Below are 18,466 nucleotides of genomic sequence, written 5' to 3' on the forward strand. Positions count from 1 at the left end.
GTCCACTCCTACTTCAGATTCCTCATGAACTGTAATAATAAAGAATTATTAATACCTTTTTCCGGACACTCCACACAGAGCTCTTTACAATAATGGGGTAATGTAAAGAGGTACATGGGGAACTGGGAACCCCACTACCACCACCAGTATGCCCCACCATCTAGATGATGCTCCAGTCTGCTCACACACAGCAGCTCTCAGTGGGAAGGAGAGCAGAGTGATGAAGCCAGTTCAGAGAGGGGGATTATTAGGAGGCCATGATAGGTAAAGACCAGGGGGAAATTTGGCCAGGACACCTGGGTAACACCCCTACTCTTTTCGAAAAACACCCTGCGACTTTTAATGACCATGGAGAGTCAGGACCTCGGTTTTATTTCTCATCCACAGGACGGGATTAGACACTATAGTTTTTACAGTATAGTGTCACCGCACTAGGGCATTAGGACCCACACAGACTGCTAGGTGAGACAGAGCTCTCCTTCCTGGAACAGGATTACTGTATACCCAGATCTCAACTGCCTGCTAGAGACTAGAGAGTAGAGGAGTTTATTGACAAATGCACATGGACATTGGAAGTCTTACTCATGCTGATCTCTCAGGACGTGCACAGTACAGCAGACAACCTGGTACAACAGACAACACCACACAATACAGAAACTACATTACAAAGCAGTCCATATTGTAATAAATTACTCTAATCCTACTCCTCTACTCTGCTAAAGACATGAATTTGACTGTGCTGCCCCCAAGATTTCAAAGTCACTTTCACACAAATCTTCCCGAAATGTGTTTTCTGTGTTTACTATACTGCGACTTTCAGGGGACAAGAACTGCAAGACTTCACTTTCACATTACTAGATTGTTACCTTCAGGTAACAATCAGTGAGGGGCAAGCTGAAAAAGTCTCAAAGCCCTGGTTCTACAGTCTTTCTAATGAAAAAGCACTGAAAACCTTTTCACTTAGACTGGGGTTCAATTGCCCACTGAAATAATAATGAATAAACGTTATTTTATATAGCACCTTTAAAAGTAACTTCTCAAGGAGCTTTACAATAAGAAAAAAAGCTACAAGAAGGGGAGAGAACTTGTATAATTTAAAACAAGGGTTTCCAATTAAATGAAAGCTGTTCTGAAGAAGAAAGGTTTTGAGTCTGGATGTGAAAGGGCTCAGAGAAGTATTATTGGGGTAGAATCCCAGAGCTTTGGGGTGCAGCAAGAGAAGGCCTTGTTACCCATAGAGTGTAGAGGAGATTGCGGTACAAACAGGAGACCAGAATCAGGAAGACAACAAGGCAATAGGTCAAACAGGTACTGAGGTGCCAAGCCATGCAGAGCCTTATAGGCAAGCAGGAGGATTTTGAAACCTGTTAGGAAGCCAGTGCAAGGACTCCAGGATAGGAGTAACATGATCTCTTGCACAATCTGTCTTGGCCTGAAATCCGGACGGCGCAAATCAATTTACAACAGTGAAAAGTGAAAAAATGAGAAATTAGTCTATTACATTTGAGCTCTCCCAAGATTGCAGTCAAGTTCACTAAGAGTAAGTACAGTAGCAAGCTTATCAAAGCAGATATCTGATTTACTCTGACTAGTAAGTCAAATGGTTCCTTAATCAGGACATTAGATCTCTGGTGCGTAATTATTGAGTCAGTTCGTAACTCCCTGTATGTTTGTGGTCTGTGAGTCTACAGCACTGTGAGCTATATAAAGGCAGGTGTACGTGCATTTCTGCTGTCTCTGCTCGGTTGTTTGAAAGAGACTGTCCTCTGTGTCCAGTTTACAACATTAGGTGAGCAGGGCCAGTCCACTAAGTGTCCAGAGAGAGGCTGGGAAGATGAAGATAATTTTTCTGCTGGCGTTTTTTGGGATCCCAATCCTGAACATGGAAGAAGGTAAGAGACAAATCAGAAATTGAAAATGTAAATGTAAAATAAATGTGCAGATGAACTGTTGTATAAGCATACGTAGCCTTTGCAGTGACAGTTTGTGGACAGTCTATACATATATACAACACCAATGAAGACTGAGAACTGCAGCTGCTATTGTGCAGCCTGATCCTGGACAAAACAGAAGGTAAGAAGACAACAAGCCGCCGATTGCTCATTTAAACTGTTCTTCCTTTTCCCTCGGATTTAGGCTCAGTGCACTGTGAGAAATCACAAGCAAAAAATCTTTCGACTGTTGCATTCTTGATCAAACCGAAACTTAATCATAACAAAACCTCAATCACAGAGCTGAGAGGAAGTGTGCCAACACATCTACACATGTTAAACTACTGTTACTCTTAGTCACATGAAGACGACACAGAAACGAGGCCGATTAAGAGTTTCAGAGTCACAGGTGTACTGATCTTATCTCATCATCTTGAAGCTTCAGTAGGTCAGTGCTGGACCCGTTCTTGTCCGATTTCCAGCTGAAGTCACTCGGCTTTGTTGGAGTAAAGGAGATCAAAGAGTGAAAAAGGAGGTCTGAGCTCATGGTAAAAGCACAGTAAAGTGTAGTAAAGAATGGGGAAGTCATGGTTAGAGCACAGTAAAGTGTACAATAAGAACTGCCCCCATGTATCTTAAGATAGTTTGCTAGATTTTGTCAGGATTAGAGGTTGGTGAGATTAATTGAGCTCTTCTCTGTCCAGGAGCTCTATAGTGGTCAGTCAGGGTGTGAAGAAGGGACAGTGATCCTGGATGACTCATCTCAAGCCTGTTCTGTATGAACTCCTCTGTCTCTCTCCAGTGTCCAGCTCTTCTCTGTCCAGGAGCTCTATCGTGGGCGGTCAGGATGCGGAGGAGGGAGAGTGGCCCTGGCAGGTCTATATCCAGATCCAGGTGAACCACAACGATGCCACATTCTGTGGTGGATCCCTGATCAGTGAGCAGTGGGTTCTCACTGCAGCGCACTGCTTCAAACCGTGAGTGTGTCTTGAAATCCCTGTCTGCCTTGCCACGTCTCTGGGAACTGCTGTAAAAAATGCCTTTCATTCTTTTCCTACTCATTGTTCAAAACCGATTAAGTTCTCAACCTGTTCAGGTGTGCTCAGACAGGGTCCTATCGGATTAAAACAATCCATTCCACTAATTAGCCTGTTCAATTCAGCCATTTTTCTGCAATTCTCCCATACTAATTGTTTAAAAACAATCAGAGGACAGTGTAAGAAAAGAGGCAGCTGTATCAGTTTAATCTGGATTTGATCATTGGTCTGAATTAAAATCAAGCATTAAAACTCTTGCCCTGTCTCAACGTGTCCCAGAAATGACAGAGCCAAACAGGTCTTTGGTCAAAATGTGTCTCCAAGCAGTATTATTGGTATTGCAATTGTTAATATTTACTCTGGATACTAATTACCTGATCCCGTAACCACGTACACAGAATAATAATATTTATTATTCTTGTATTTTTATAATATTTAATATTTATTTATAAATTACACATCATTATTATTATTATTATTATTATTATTATTATTATTATTATTATTATTATTGTTATAAGACTGGCTCTTTCAGCTCCTTGCTCGAGCATTCCTTCGTGAGGCTGGGGGCGTACAAGCTGGACCAACACTCCAAACACGAGGTCAAGAAAAGCATTAAGAAGGTCGTCCTCCACGAGCAGTACAAAGAGAAAGCAGCAGACGCTTTGACATCGCCCTGGTGCAGCTGGACAGCGAGGTGTCCCTCTCTTGTTACATCAGTCCTGTCCAGCTCGCCAAGCCCAACGATGTCTTCATAGAGGACACAAAGTGCTGGGCCACCGGGTGGGGGATGACTGAAGAGAATGGTGAGAGACGACGAGCGGGGCTTCCCATGTGGCACGACTTGGAAAGGGGTTTTCTTCACTAAGCCCTGTATTCCAGAGAACTGAGATTTGCATCAGGGCTCTGGCAGTGACCAGATTTTCTCTAGCAGCACCACAGTTAACAACACTAGATGGGGTATGCTGCTGTGCCTTGCTCTCAGTGGACCCATGTTGCTGGCTAGGGAAATGCTCTCACTGGTACCACAGGGCTCCCAAATCCAGTAAGAGGCAGGCAGCCAACTGGTGCACAGTCTGGGGTGGGTAACACCTGGTATAGCCCGTGCAGGTAAAGTATACATTGGCTCCTCTGTATTGAAGACTATAAAAGGAATTCTTCTTGACTCCTTGGTGAAAAAGTAAAGGGTTCTAAATCTACAGAAAAGTAATCTAATTACATTTAACAAAATATTTTTGACCAAAAATATTTTGAACAGGTTTCTAAGCTGAAGAACGCTCATCTTGAAACAACTTTTTAGCCTGCTTGTCTATAAATATTTATTGGTGATCAAAAAAGATCTACATTCCCAGTCCACACTGAAAATTTCTTGTTTCAGGTTTCACAGTTCAGCTAAGCCTGGATTGTCTCTCTTTCTCACTCCCACTCCCCCTCCAGGATCCAAGTCTGAGATTTTGCAACAGGTTCAACTCCCTGTCATAGTGAACCAGCACTGCCAGGAGCTGCTTGATTGCCACTCAGAAATAAAAGGCAAATACAAGATCAGGCCAAACATGATGTGCGCCGGATATGAGGAGGGAGGGAAGGACACCTGCATGGTGAGTCCGTGCCAACCAAGAAAAGGGCGATCGGTTCTTCCGCAAAAAGATCAATAACCCGGCACTGCCTTCATGCTGTTCTTCAAAAGCAAATAAAACACGGCTAGGCAATTTAAATAAGCCCCGATATGGGCGCAGAAATAAAAACCGCAGGCTCACAGCAAATGCAGTAGTGGAACACCACTGTGGTGTTAGTTTTCAAAATGGCTGTACTGGCTCACCTATAAGGCTCTGTGTGTGGCAGGGCCTTTTCCTGCTGCTCCTTAAAGCTCTTGAATTCCATCACCAAGGATATCCGAGTCGCTTTCACTGAGCACATTCAAATCTAGGATAAGGTGCTATATAGCTTCATCACTCTGCTCTCTCCCCTCTGGGAGCTGCTGTGTGTGAGTAGACTGGAGCTTCATTCAGGTGGGGATTCACATTGGCGGGGGTGGAGGGGATCCCCATTACCTGTAAAGAGCTCTGAGCATCCAGAAAAGAGTTATATAAGTGTAAGGATATTATTATTATTATTATTATTATTATTATTATTATTATTATTATTATTATTATTATTATTATTATTATTATTATTATTATTATTATTATTATTACGTTCTTCCAAAATGAGCCTTGAAAGATTTGCAGAAAATGCATACTGTGAGCATGCCATTACCGTTGAGCAACAGAGAGTTATGTGCAAAATTACTCACGTCATGATGGAGTTGCACCACTTAGATTTGCAAATATTTACACTAAGCACAGCCCTGTTTTGTCACTTTGTGAAACTATTCCTTCATCATTCCTCATTTAACTCCAGGGTGATTCTGGGGGACCTCTGGTGTGTAAGGGGGACAGCTGGATCCAGGCTGGGATTGTGAGCTTTGGAAGAGGTTGTGGTAGGCCCAACTCCCCAGGAGTCTACACCCGGGTCAGCAGCTTCACGGATTGGATAAAGAAACACAGTGGAGTCTGAGGAGTTCTACGGGATCCAGGGGAGAGCGCCTTCTGGTGCTGCTGCTGCTGCAACTGCAGAATCTGATTCCGTCTGATTAGATTGCCCGTCTGCACAAGATAATTGCATGTGAGAATATGCCAAAAGATAAGACTGGGAGATACAATAAAGATAAAACAGTGAGTCGGAGACAGAAGTCTTACAGCCCTTTTTTAAGTGTGTACCATAGCTATGAATTATGGATTGAACAATAAATGTTAGATCTTGTCAGTTCAGGACAAAACAGCTGGGCATGGCCGTCCATTTTGAGTATTTTGTTGAAAAAAATGTATTTGAAATTGGGGAGTCAGTTCTGTGTCATAAGCATTGTGATACAGTACATCAAGAAATAACTAATATTTGTAGCCACAACAGATGAACAGATGGAATCGCTAGCAAGACATGCTTTTGCCTGCTGCTGTGAGAGATCAGTTGTACTCTTATTCAGTTGACCATTGAGCTCAATAAAATTGCAAGCACTGAAACTCCTGGTCTGGGTCTGTTCTCTCTCCATCACTGTATAAAAAATTGACAAAACGCTGTAGCCCCACCCAACCTCACTGCAGCGTGGTAGCGCCCTCATGTGTCAGTCTGAATGTCTGCATGCATCAATATTTTGGTTCATATGTCTCAGCGTCCATGTAATAATAATAATGAACTTTATTTTATATAGCGCCTTTAAAGGTGGCTTCTCAAAGCGCTTTACAGGATGACAAGAACAATAACTAAAAAGAATACACAAGACAAAACACAGTTACAATATACAGAGGAGACTGTGGATGGTGGTACTAAGAAAAGCAGAGGAGTGAAGAGTGGAACCAGTTAAGTAAAGGCTTTTCTGAAGAAGGGTTTTGAGTCTGGATTTGAAGGAGTTTAGAGATGGTGACTCTCTGATATCCTTGGGGAGAGAGTTCCAAGACTTGGAGGCATAACAGGAGAAGGCCCTGTCACCCATACAATGTAGACGGGCTTGGGGGACAGTAAGGAGGGCAGAATTTGAAGAGGGAAGGTTGTGAGGTAGGGCGATAATAGTTCAGACAGGTACTGAGGTGCCAAGTCATGCAGAGCCTTACAGGTGAGCATGAGGATTTTAAAGTCTACACTTTCCAGTCGTTTCCTGGACACTCCTTTGTTGTACAGTATGTGTTTATTTTTGGTCCATCCATCTGAAAATCTTCTTTCCTATCCGAAGATCTTTTAAGGCAGGGCTTTGATTAAGTTGCTCCAAAAGTTGTTTTTTTTACTTACTGTAAGTGTATTTATTCACCCTGTAATCTGGGACATTTATAATCTCTCATCAAGGAGCACTGATAACCTCAGGTGTAGTGAATGATGTGTCAAAGTTTCTCTTCTAACTTTATTCTTGGTGTAGAGTCAAGGCAGCAATGGGGTTAAGGGCAGTTCTATGACATCCTCACTACTGCCTCTCTCTCACTGTTACCTGTCCTGTTGTGTGTGTTTAATACTGAAGGATTTTCTGTGATCTCCTCTCTCTCACTGTGTCTCCTGTTTTGTTGTGTGTTCATGACACATTTTCTGGTATCTCCTCTATCTCACTGGATCTCCTGTAGGGTGCTCGTTAAGAAAGGATTCTATTAATAAAGGAAGCTATTGTCCTAACAGTATGTCGTATAACCTTTGTGCCTACCTGTGTGCATATTGGTCAATGTTAATCTGTCTGACAGTCAGTGTCTATTTGTGTGTTCAGTCTATTTTAGATCTGATTTTCTAGCAAGAATATAGGCCAATATTTGAATTATTTTTTTAGGTTTATTAAAATACAATTTAAAAGAATTAGAATCCAGGACACACGGTTGATATAGTTTAATTAAAGCATCTGGAAAACAAAGGCATGAGCTGGTGTACTATACTGGGGCCATACTGGGACTGTACGTGGTCTGTACCTAGTATGAACTAGGTCTATACTTTAGCTGTATCGAGTATGAACTGGGTCTGGGCTGGGGCTGTACTGTCTGCACTGGGTCTATACTGTGACTGTACGGGTCTGTCCGAGTCTGCACTGGGTCTGTACTTTGGCTGTATCGATTTTGAACTGGGTCTATACTGGAGCTGTATTGGGGCTGTATCGAGTCTGCACTGTGTCTCTACCGGGTCTCTAGTGATGTTCAGAGAGATATCTAAAGGCATCTAAAGGCATGGCAGGAATCCAACTGAGTCCAATAGAAATAACTGTTTCCGACTGTGAAGGGGTTTCTGTACGATCCCTGCTGGATCTCCTTGGCTGAGGAAATAAGGAAGAGACCCTCCATCCAGTTGTGACCAAAAAGAAAGTATTGACATCTCAGACTGATTAACATTATCATTGGGCACCCCTGGAAAGCCAATCCATTCATTTCTGGGAAATAATTAAATGTTAAAAAGTGTGCAGGAGCCTAACCTGCCAGGCACAGGGTGCAAGGTTGCATTCTACCCTGGTTGGGATTCAAGTCCTTTGCAGGACACACACACACACACACACACACACACACACACACACACACACACACACAATGGGGGACAATTGGGTGCTGCCCATTCACTGCTTAACCCAGGCAGAGCTTCCTTAGAACGGGCTGAGCACACAGCAAACAGGAGCTCCGGGGCAAAAAAACCACACAGACACAGGGAAGAGGCACCGAAACTGAGGGCACTGCCACTGATAGGACAGAAAGTGACAGGATCAAAACGGAGATCCGGATTGGAAATGCTTAGGAAACCAGGTTTCTGAGCTATCCACAACACTGACATCCCGAAGATCCAAGCTGCGCCTGAATGGACCGACACCGAGTTCCTGCAGGGGGGCTTCAGAACTGAACTCAGACACTGTTGCACTGCATAATATCAACCTCTGAACGCAGAGGCAGAATGGAAGCTTTAGTGAACAGCACAGCTTCCAAAGAACAGCTAATTAAACGTAATGAACTAAACTTACTAACTAAACTAACCTAAACTACTGTACTTCCCCCACAGCCCCTGGAAAAAAGGAGGTACAACTAAAGTTCGGTTCCATGGTACACCATGGCAAGCGAAATCCTAGCAGCTGGGTTTGTTTCCAGACTGGGGGGGGGGGTTCGACAAGAATCCGAAACCAGGTTCTTGTGACTTCAGCAAAACATGAGTTCAAAGATGCTGCTGGATTCATTTAGCTGCTAGCATTCCATCCTCCGTACAAAACTCTAAAAACCTGCTCGTCCGTAACGTCTGCGGTAATTTCTTTCATTTCTATTATTATTATTATTTCTATTATTATATTATTAACAGGAATGAACTGCAGACAGCATGATTGCCTCAGGCTGCCAGAGCTATAAGAAAACCTGCTGGATCACTCTCTAGTCCCGTATCCACAGGTCTAGGGCTGTCAGTAATGTTTCCGACAACATCAAGAGATTCCGTTCTAAAACCCAGAACAACCCAGGAAGTTCTGAAATAAAAAGAGCTCAATTGTTTCCTATATTCGTGCTCACCCATCAGGATTTATCTGCGACGCAGGAGTCACAGCTGTGTGCTTGAGACTTCTAGGTCATTTTCCCATTGGACCGGTGCGATGAAAGCCAGTTGTAGCTCCTGGGAAACCTGGGAGACCTCCTGGGAAGATCTAAAGGTTGCTGCTGGGAGAGGTGTTAGTGGGGCCACCACGAGGCGCTCACCCTGTGGTCCACGTGGATCCTAATGCCCCAGTATAGTGATGGGGACACTATACTATAAACAGTCACCAACCTTCAGATGAGACATAAAACCAAGGTCCTGACTCTCTATGGTCATTTAAAATCCCAGGGTGTTTATTGTAAAGAGTAAGGGTGGAACCCCGGCACCCTGGCCAAATTTCCCATTGGCCTTTACCAATCATGGCCTCCTAATAATCCCCATCTATGAATTGGTTTAATTACTCTGCTCTCCTCCCCACTGATAGCTGATGTGTGGTGAGCGTTCTGGCGTGCCATGGCTGCCTTCGCATCATCCAGGTGGGGCTGCACATTAGTGGTGGTGGAGGGGATCCCCATTACCTGTGAAGTGCTTTGAGTGGAGTGTCCAGAAAAGCGCTATATAAGTGTAAGCAATTATTAATTACTTTTCCTACCAGTTTCAGACCACTGGCCTTTAATTAGCCACCTCCACTCCTCTCTCTGTTGTCCCACAGCTCAGGTACACAGATGAACTACAGTATTATCAGATGTAGTTCTTTCCTCTGCAAGGAAACAATACAATGATCCCTTATACTGGCATTATTATTATATTATTATTATTATTATTATTATTATTATTATTATTATTATTATTATTATTATTATTATTATTATTATTTTATATTATATTATAATTACTGCGTCATTTGTCCACTCATTATCAGAGTGGTAGGGGTTGAGATATCTTAGAGCGCACTCTGGTGCACCATGGATTAGGAATAAGGAATGTGGAACAAAAATAAGGAATAGGGAACAGGTAGAGGGAATGAAAGAATTAGAATTAAAAACAGATCAATACGTTTACAATTAAATCATTGCGATCAAATACATGTAGCAATGGTAATTAAGTACAATTAAAACACAGATCAAGAAATGTGGAATATGGTGTGATGAATAAGAATTAAAAATAGGGAACTACGTTCTGGCACATAGAGTGTAAGGAGCAGGGTTGATGAGTCTTGGATGCTATTTGTTATTAGGTTGGCTGTAGTGTCTGCCTGCAGAGGGCACCCTTGCTGACTGTAACTCAGGAAACTGCTCAGTTATGTTACACTACCGCCAACATCACAGCTACAGGCCGACACCTGCTGTGCACCTGGACAAAGCTGTTCTCCACATTAGAACTTTTACGTGTGAGAGCCCAATCTGTACTCTTTTGTTATTGTTGTAAGTAATTAAACCATTTTTTTCTTTTTAGAATCATAAGACGAGTAAGAATATTGTTCTTAAAAAAGGAGCAGAATCACTAAAAAGGAAACAAACTAAGAGAGAGAGGAGATCACAGAGAAACCCTCAGTAATAAACACACACAACAGGAAAGGGGAAAGTGGGACAATGCATCAACGTGTCAGAAGGGTTTCTAGGTGACAGTGCTTGAAATAGCTGATACATTCTTCTAAATAAGCCAAGCTGGTTGTTGTACCCAAAATCAAGATATTCTGCTGGTGTTTTAAACCCAGTTCATTCTTCTCAGTGTAATATCTGATACAGTATGTCTCTAATACAAAGGGTGATGCACAATATAGCAATGGTCTGAAACTCTTCTGTGAGCTGGGCAGCTGCTAAACGATTGCATCTCGTTTGATTTTTCATAGCAGCTGGTGACAAAGGCATTTATTTTCTGGATTTCAATTATTATGTAGTGTTCCACACAGACGTGCTTATCTGCCTATCAATCATGCTATTCTGCAATTCCCACCCAGGACTTGTATTTACTGTACATCTGGGTTTTGTGAATGGCATTTATTTCCTTTACATTTCTAAAATATGTTTTCCTAAAAGGAACAGGAAGTGTATGCTTCACCATTCACTAAATGTAATTTTTAATTTGGCACGTTTTTAATGAAAGTTCAGGAGGAATGAAGGCAGCCGAGCTCATTCAACACAGCTGCTGCAATTCTCACTAATCCTGACGTAATCCAACCGGTCTCCATATATATCAAAAGTCACCCTCTCCTCGTCCTCGTTCGTTTTCTGCATCCCTCCTCCACCCCCTCTCCACCTTTGCAGCTACCCAATTGGTCGCATGGGGGTCCTATCCTCCCTGTCCAATGGCCGGGAGATTGGCCCTCAGCCAAGCGGGTTATGCCAAATCTCCACATCCCAATAAACTATACTAATTTCTCCCAAGCTTTTGGCTGCTGTCATTCCTCGTGAAACTACATTTTCCAAAGCCCCACACACATATCACCAGTATTTACTGTATGTTATGATACAATTTCAGTAAGACCAAGCAAAGTAATGTGAAAATGAGTAAGGAAAATTACTGAGCTAAAGAATTATGTGAAGTAATATCCACAGATATCCATACATCAACTATTACAGCTGCTTTTGCAGACAGCCTTTATTCAAATGCAATTATTTACCCCACTGTCGATAGAATTAAATTAAATGTTTCAAGCTCTGCATACTTCAACAATATAATGGCAAACTACAATATTAGGAATTTAAATATATAAATAGATAATGTGATCTTAATATAGTGCAGACTTCAACAAAATAATGGTAAACTACAATATTAAGAATTGAAATATATAAATATATATATATACATTTTTAGTTTTGTGAGTAAGTTTTAATATGCTTTTAAATATGATAATTTAAAGGACACTGTGTCCAAAATGTATTTTATAATAAAAATAAAACAAAAATATTTTTTCTAATTACTATTCATACACAATTACTAATAATTCTATGCACCATATGCAATTGATTGGGTTAATGGGTTAAAAAACCTTAAATACTGTTTTGTCACACACAGCTGCAGTACTTTGGGATTCACTGTGTCACCGGACATTTTTACAGAGTAGTGTAGTCCTGCATAAGAATTCCGTCCATCTTGGATTCAGGTGTACTGTAAAAAAAATCATTAACTTGCACCTTACACTACACTTTATCACAAGCAACAAAGATAATATCACTTTATTGGCCATATACAATTTCTTCTATCAGGAATTTGTCTTTTTGCATACACCAACTTGCTCTCCATGAGACACACAGACACAGAGAGAGAAGTTTGGGGTCAGAGCCCAGGGACAGGCATTTATACAGCGCCCCTGGAGCAGTTGGGGTTGTGCAAGTCGGCTCCAGTACCCCCCAAATTTGTTGTCATAGCTGTTGAAACAACTTTTTAAGGAATAAATTATTGACACAACACTGACTTCATAAACAACAAAACCGAGTACTACCACTCATTTTTATCAACTTATAGTAGTAAAATCAAAACTGAGCACAACATACTATATATAAGAAACAAGACAACCTCTCCTTCATAATAGTAAAATTTCAAATCCAAATCCTAATCCAGCAACGCAATAATTTTTCTAAGAATATTTTCCTGATGCCGATACTCTACTCCAAGACAAGGACCACAGACTGCTCATTTGCCATTTCTTTAGTAAAATATCTCAAATCAACACCCTTACCGTGAGGTTGCGAAGAAATTTTCAATAGTCCAATGGCCGAGAATTGAGCTGTTCTGATTGGTGAAACAAGCTGTCACTCACTGAAATCCAACCATTTAGAGACTTCGGGGAAGCATACATGTAACGAACAGTTCTTTCCGGACCCTATGCGGATGACACAATCCAGAATCATGAGGAAACACTAGGAAAAAGATCATGCAGGGATACGGGGATGAAAACAGGAGGCATGTCCAAAGTGCGCTGGTGCACGGGGGAGGTGTGGCCGAGGCAAACTATCCAAAAGTAATCCAGAGAGGGAATCCAAAAACACAAGAATAAGTCCAGAGCCAGGTGATCCATCCAACAAGGAATTAAAAACATGAACGGGGTTGGAACCGGCGGACAGGAAACAGGAACAGAGATTAAAACCTTAACGGGACCAGGCGCTTCCAGGTCCCGGACTTGCACGGTGCAGAAACCAGATGCAGAGCCCGGATGAACATCGGCGCCTGGCTTTTAAGGTGGACTGGTTACAGGGGTCAGGTGCACAGAATCAAATCCAAAGTGAAAGAGCCGGAGGAGGAGGGACTACAATCGTGATAATACAGGTGTCCTGGGCGAATGCCAGAGTTTTATTATTTTTCCCTTGTCTGTCTACCTATCAACTAAGTGAAGATAAAAAACAATGTTATCAGTTTTTCATTTGTTTGGGTCCTACAGCCTAGAAAGTCTATTTTTACATTAGCTCATGCATACTCTCTAACATTGCCTGTAGTCCAATTAGACACACTGGAGCCCAGGAAAAAAACTCTGGTTCCTACATGTGCTTCAACTCAAGACATTGGCTTCTGAAGACAGAGAAATTAAACACATTTTTGTTTCTTCCTGCTTTTTTGGATCATTTTTTCTAATGCCTATACTAAGACATTTGATCCTTCTGACTTGGTGCCCAAGTGAACCTTAAAACTCCAGCCCTTAACCAGGCGTGTACTGTCTGTACTTTCCAAGATCATACCAGATGTTTAGAGCTCATACATTCCAGGTATAAACAACCTGGTGGGGACAGGGAGTTAAGGGGTCCTGATTAATGCACAGTGTCTATTCTTGGCACGGGAATGTCTTTGACAGACAGAAGCAAAGTGACATTGATTTCTATACTTGATTCTAAAATCATACATATAAGTGGCCACTCGGGTTATTTCAATATCCCCCAGAGAACTTCTTGTGTATCGAGTGATCTCCTTAACAGCAAAATACCATTTATATCAATGAGGCAAGAAATGGCCTCCGGAGGGCTGGGTCCTTAAGGGGGTTGTACAGTACAGTAAAATAATCCTGTTACAATAGGAGCTACAGTCCCAGTGTAGTAGAACAGTCTGTAACAAGAGGAGCTACAGTCGCAGTACAGTACAACAGTCTGTTACAATAGGATCTACAGTCCCAGTACAGTAGAACAGTCTGTTACAATAGGAGCTACAGTCCCAGTGTAGTAGAACAGTCCTGTTACAATAGGAGCAACAGTCACAGTACAGTACAACAGTCCTGTTACAATAGGATCTACAGTCCCAGTACAGTAGAACAGTCTGTTACAATAGGAGCTACAGTCCCAGTGTAGTAGAATAGTCCTGTTACAATAGGAGCTACAGTCCCAGTGTAGTAGAAGAGTCCTCTTACAATAGGATCTACAGTCCCAGTACAGTACAACAGTCCTGTTACAATAGGAGCTACAGTCGCAGTACAGTAGAACAGTCGGTTACAATAGGAGCTACACTCCCAGTGTAGTAGAACAGTCCTGTTACAATAGGAGCACCAGTCGCAGTACAGTACAACAGTCCTGTTACAATAGGATCTACAGTCCCAGTACAGTAGAAAAGTCTGTTACAATAGGAGCTACAGTCCCAGTGTAGTAGAACAGTCCTGTTACAATAGGATCTACAGTCCCAGTACAGTAGAACAGTCTGTTACAATAGGAGCTACAGTCCCAGTGTAGTAGAACAGTCCTGTTACAATAGGATCTACAGTCCCAGTACAGTAGAACAGTCTGTTACAATAGGAGCTACAGTCGCAGTACAGTAGAAGAGTCTGTTACAATAGGATCTACAGTCCCAGTACAGTAGAACAGTCTGTTACAATAGGAGCTACACTCCCAGTGAAGTAGAACAGTCCTGTTACAATAGGAGCACCAGTCGCAGTACAGTACAACAGTCCTGTTACAATAGGATCTACAGTCCCAGTACAGTAGAAAAGTCTGTTACAATAGGAGCTACAGTCCCAGTGTAGTAGAACAGTCCTGTTACAATAGGATCTACAGTCCCAGTACAGTAGAACAGTCTGTTACAATAGGAGCTACAGTCCCAGTGTAGTAGAACAGTCCTGTTACAATAGGATCTACAGTCCCAGTACAGTAGAACAGTCTGTTACAATAGGAGCTACAGTCGCAGTACAGTAGAAGAGTCTGTTACAATAGGATCTACAGTCCCAGTACAGTACAACAGTCCTGTTACAATAGGAGCTACAGTCCCAGTGTAGTAGAAGAGTCCTGTTGCAATAGGATCTACAGTCCCAGTACAGTACAACAGTCTGTTACAATAGGAGCTACGGTCCCAGTGTAGTAGAGCAGTCCTGTTACAATAGGAGCAACAGCTGCAGTACAGTACAACAGTCCTGTTACAATAGGATCTACAGTCCCAGTAAAGTAGAACAGTCTTTTACAATAGGAGCTACATTCCCAGTGTAGTAGAAGAGTCCTGTTACAATAGGATCTACAGTCCCAGTACAGTACAACAGTCCTGTTACAATAGGAGCTATAGTCCCAGTACAGTAGAACAGTCCTGTTACAATAGGAGCTACAGTCCCAGTGTAGTAGAACAGTCCCGTTACAATAGGAGCAACAGTCACAGTACAGTACAACAGTCCTGTTACAATAGGATCTACAGTCCCAGTACAGTACAACAGTCTGTTACAATAGGAGCTACAGTCCCAGTGTAGTAGAACAGTCCTGTTACAATAGTATCTACAGTCCCAGTACAGTAGAACAGTCTGTTACGATAGGAGGTACAGTCCCAGTGTAGTAGAACAGTCCTGTTACAATAGGATCTACAGTCCCAGTACAGTAGAACAGTCTGTTACAATAGGAGCTACAGTCCCAGTGTAGTAGAAGAGTCCTGTTGCAATAGGATCTACAGTCCCAGTACAGTACAACAGTCCTGTTACAATAGGATCTACAGTCCCAGTACAGTAGAACAGTCTGTTACAATAGGAGCTACATTCCCAGTGTAGTAGAAGAGTCCTGTTACAATAGGATCTACAGTCCCAGTACAGTACAACAGTCCTGTTACAATAGGATCTACAGTCCCAGTACAGTAGAACAGTCTTTTACAATAGGAGCTACATTCCCAGTGTAGTAGAAGAGTCTGTTACAATAGGATCTACAGTCCCAGTACAGTAGAACAGTCTGTTACAATAGGAGCTACAGTCCCAGTGTAGTAGAACAGTCCCGTTACAATAGGAGCTACAGTCGCAGTACAGTAGAAGAGTCTGTTACAATAGGATCTACAGTCCCAGTACAGTACAACAAGCCTGTTACAATAGCATCTACAGTCCCAGTACAGTAGAACAGTCTGTTACAATAGGAGCTACAGTCGCAGTACAGTACAACAGTCCAGTTACAATAGAAGCTACAGTCCCAGTACAGTAGAACAGTCTGTTACAATAGGAGCTACAGTCCCAGTGTAGTAGAACAGTCCTGTTACAATAGGAGCAACAGTCCCAGTACAGTAGAAGAGTCTGTTGCAATAGGAGCTACAGTCGCAGTACTGTAGAAGAATCCTGTTACAATAGGATCTACAGTCCCAGTACAGTACAATAGTCTGTTACAATAGGAGCTACAGTCCCGGTGTAGTAGAACAGTCTTATCACATTAAGGTCTATAATCACTGTGCAGTATAATGTTTATGATGATGCACATCTGTAGCAAAAATACTAGTTGCCAACAAATTCACAAATTAAAAGTTTAATGTTCCATTTTAACAATTAAAATAATAGTTGCAGAAGTGTGTGTGTGTTTGAGGAAAAGTGTGAGCTGCCCAGAGTGTGTGTTTCTTGCTGTGCACCAGATCCCTGACCCCTCTCTGCTGGTAATCTGCTGAGAGAGAGATCTGCTGATCTGCCGACATGGTGATCTGCTTGCCGATACGGCTGGCGTATCTTGATGTTCCTTCTTTGGTTCGGAGCCGTTTATCTGCATCTGGTCTCCAGGCTGGCTTGTCTGCCTGATCTGAAATAAACAGGAAACTGCAAAGATACGAGACGCAGCTCCCTTTTCACACTTTCAAATCACATTCTACCATCTGAGGAGTGGTCTCAGCTTTTGAAAAAGGTGTGCTGTTTTTCTGCACTCTTTCTCTCTCACGCACCGTTCCAAAAAACCGTACACACAGTCCTGGGGGAGACATGATCATTCTCCTTCCCTGGCTTCCCCAGTTCCCCAATATCTCTGCATCACTGAAGAGCTGCTGTAACACACTGCCGGCTCTGATCTCTGTGTTCTGCATTTACTGGGTAACTCTGAAATCAGATCCTCACTCTATATACCTCCGGGTGTCTGTAAAGTAAACATGCCAGTTGTTAAGGACAAATAATACATTCAAAATTATTCATTATAAAGTAATAGTTAACAAGGTATAACTATTATCAATCATTACTTACAATTGTATTTAGGAAATTAGATAATTAAATTGAATGACTAGATCTTGCATTATAATTCCTGATTGTGTTAATGTAATTAGATTGTCTGGCCAGGCTCACCTGGCTAGTCTAATTTAGTCTAATCCAATCTCTGAGTGACTGTTGATATTCATACCCTAACAGGCAACTGCCATCACTCTACAGGCATAAATTCCTCCTCAGTGTCAGACATGTGACTGTGAAGGCATCTTGTCAGCCTCGTGGACGCTAGTGACCTAGAAAAGCCAGCGAAGATGAGCCCTGCTCTACTGCAAAGTCTTGTGTCTCTCTTCTTGTGTCTTCTTTAGAGTACTCTTGTGAGGACACTTATAAAAACCTTCCTTTCTTCTCCTCACACCACACACCAAGGAAAAGTCCTGGTCCACTCCTATTTCAGATTCCTCATGAACTGTAATAATTCATAAGAATTATTCATTCCTTTTTCTGGACACTCTACACAGAGCTCTTTACAACAATGGGGTAATGTAAAGAGGTACATGGGGAACTGGGAACCCCACTACCGCCACCAGTGTGTGTTCCCCCATCTAGATGATGCTCCAGTCTGCTCACACACAGCAGCTCTCAGTGGGTAGGAGAGCAGAGTGATATAGCCAGTTCAGAGATGGGGGTTATTAGGAGGTCATGATGGGTAAAGACCAGGGGGATATTTGGCCAGGACACTGGGGTAACACCCCTACTCTTTTTGAAAAACACCCTGCGACTTTTAATGACCATGGAGAGTCAGGACCTCGGTTTTATTTCTTATCCACAGGACGGGATTAGACACTATAGTTTTTACAGTATAGTGTCACTGCACTAGGGCATTAGGACCCACACAGACTGCTAGGTGAGACAGAGCTCTCCTTCCTGGAACAGGATTACTGTATACCCAGATCTCAACTGCCTGCTAGAGACTAGAGAGTAGAGGAGTTGACGAATGCACATGGACATTGGAAGTCTTACTCATGATGATCTCTCAGGACGTGCACAGTACCGCAGACAACCTGGTACAACAGACAACACCACACAATATAGACACTACATTACAAAGCAGTCCATATTGTAATAAAAAGAAACAACCTATTACTCTAATCCTACTCCTCTACTCTGCT

The 18,466-nt window shown here is 42.3% G+C and overlaps 1 protein-coding gene across 1 annotated transcript in view; it reads left to right on the forward strand.

The window, feature by feature from the left end:
• The window catches only part of LOC138238198 (serine protease 27-like), a 42,852-nt gene that overhangs the window by 6,132 nt on the left and 18,254 nt on the right, over positions 1-18,466 (forward strand). The window contains exons 5-6 of the mRNA XM_069188245.1: positions 1,777-1,892; positions 2,734-2,908. Coding sequence (XP_069044346.1) covers positions 1,835-1,892; positions 2,734-2,908 — 233 coding nt within the window. The 5' untranslated portion in view covers positions 1,777-1,834. The remainder of the gene's footprint in view (positions 1-1,776; positions 1,893-2,733; positions 2,909-18,466) is intronic.

This window comes from Lepisosteus oculatus, chromosome 4 (genome assembly GCF_040954835.1).
Source record: "Lepisosteus oculatus isolate fLepOcu1 chromosome 4, fLepOcu1.hap2, whole genome shotgun sequence".
NCBI classification, from domain to species: domain Eukaryota; kingdom Metazoa; phylum Chordata; class Actinopteri; order Semionotiformes; family Lepisosteidae; genus Lepisosteus; species Lepisosteus oculatus.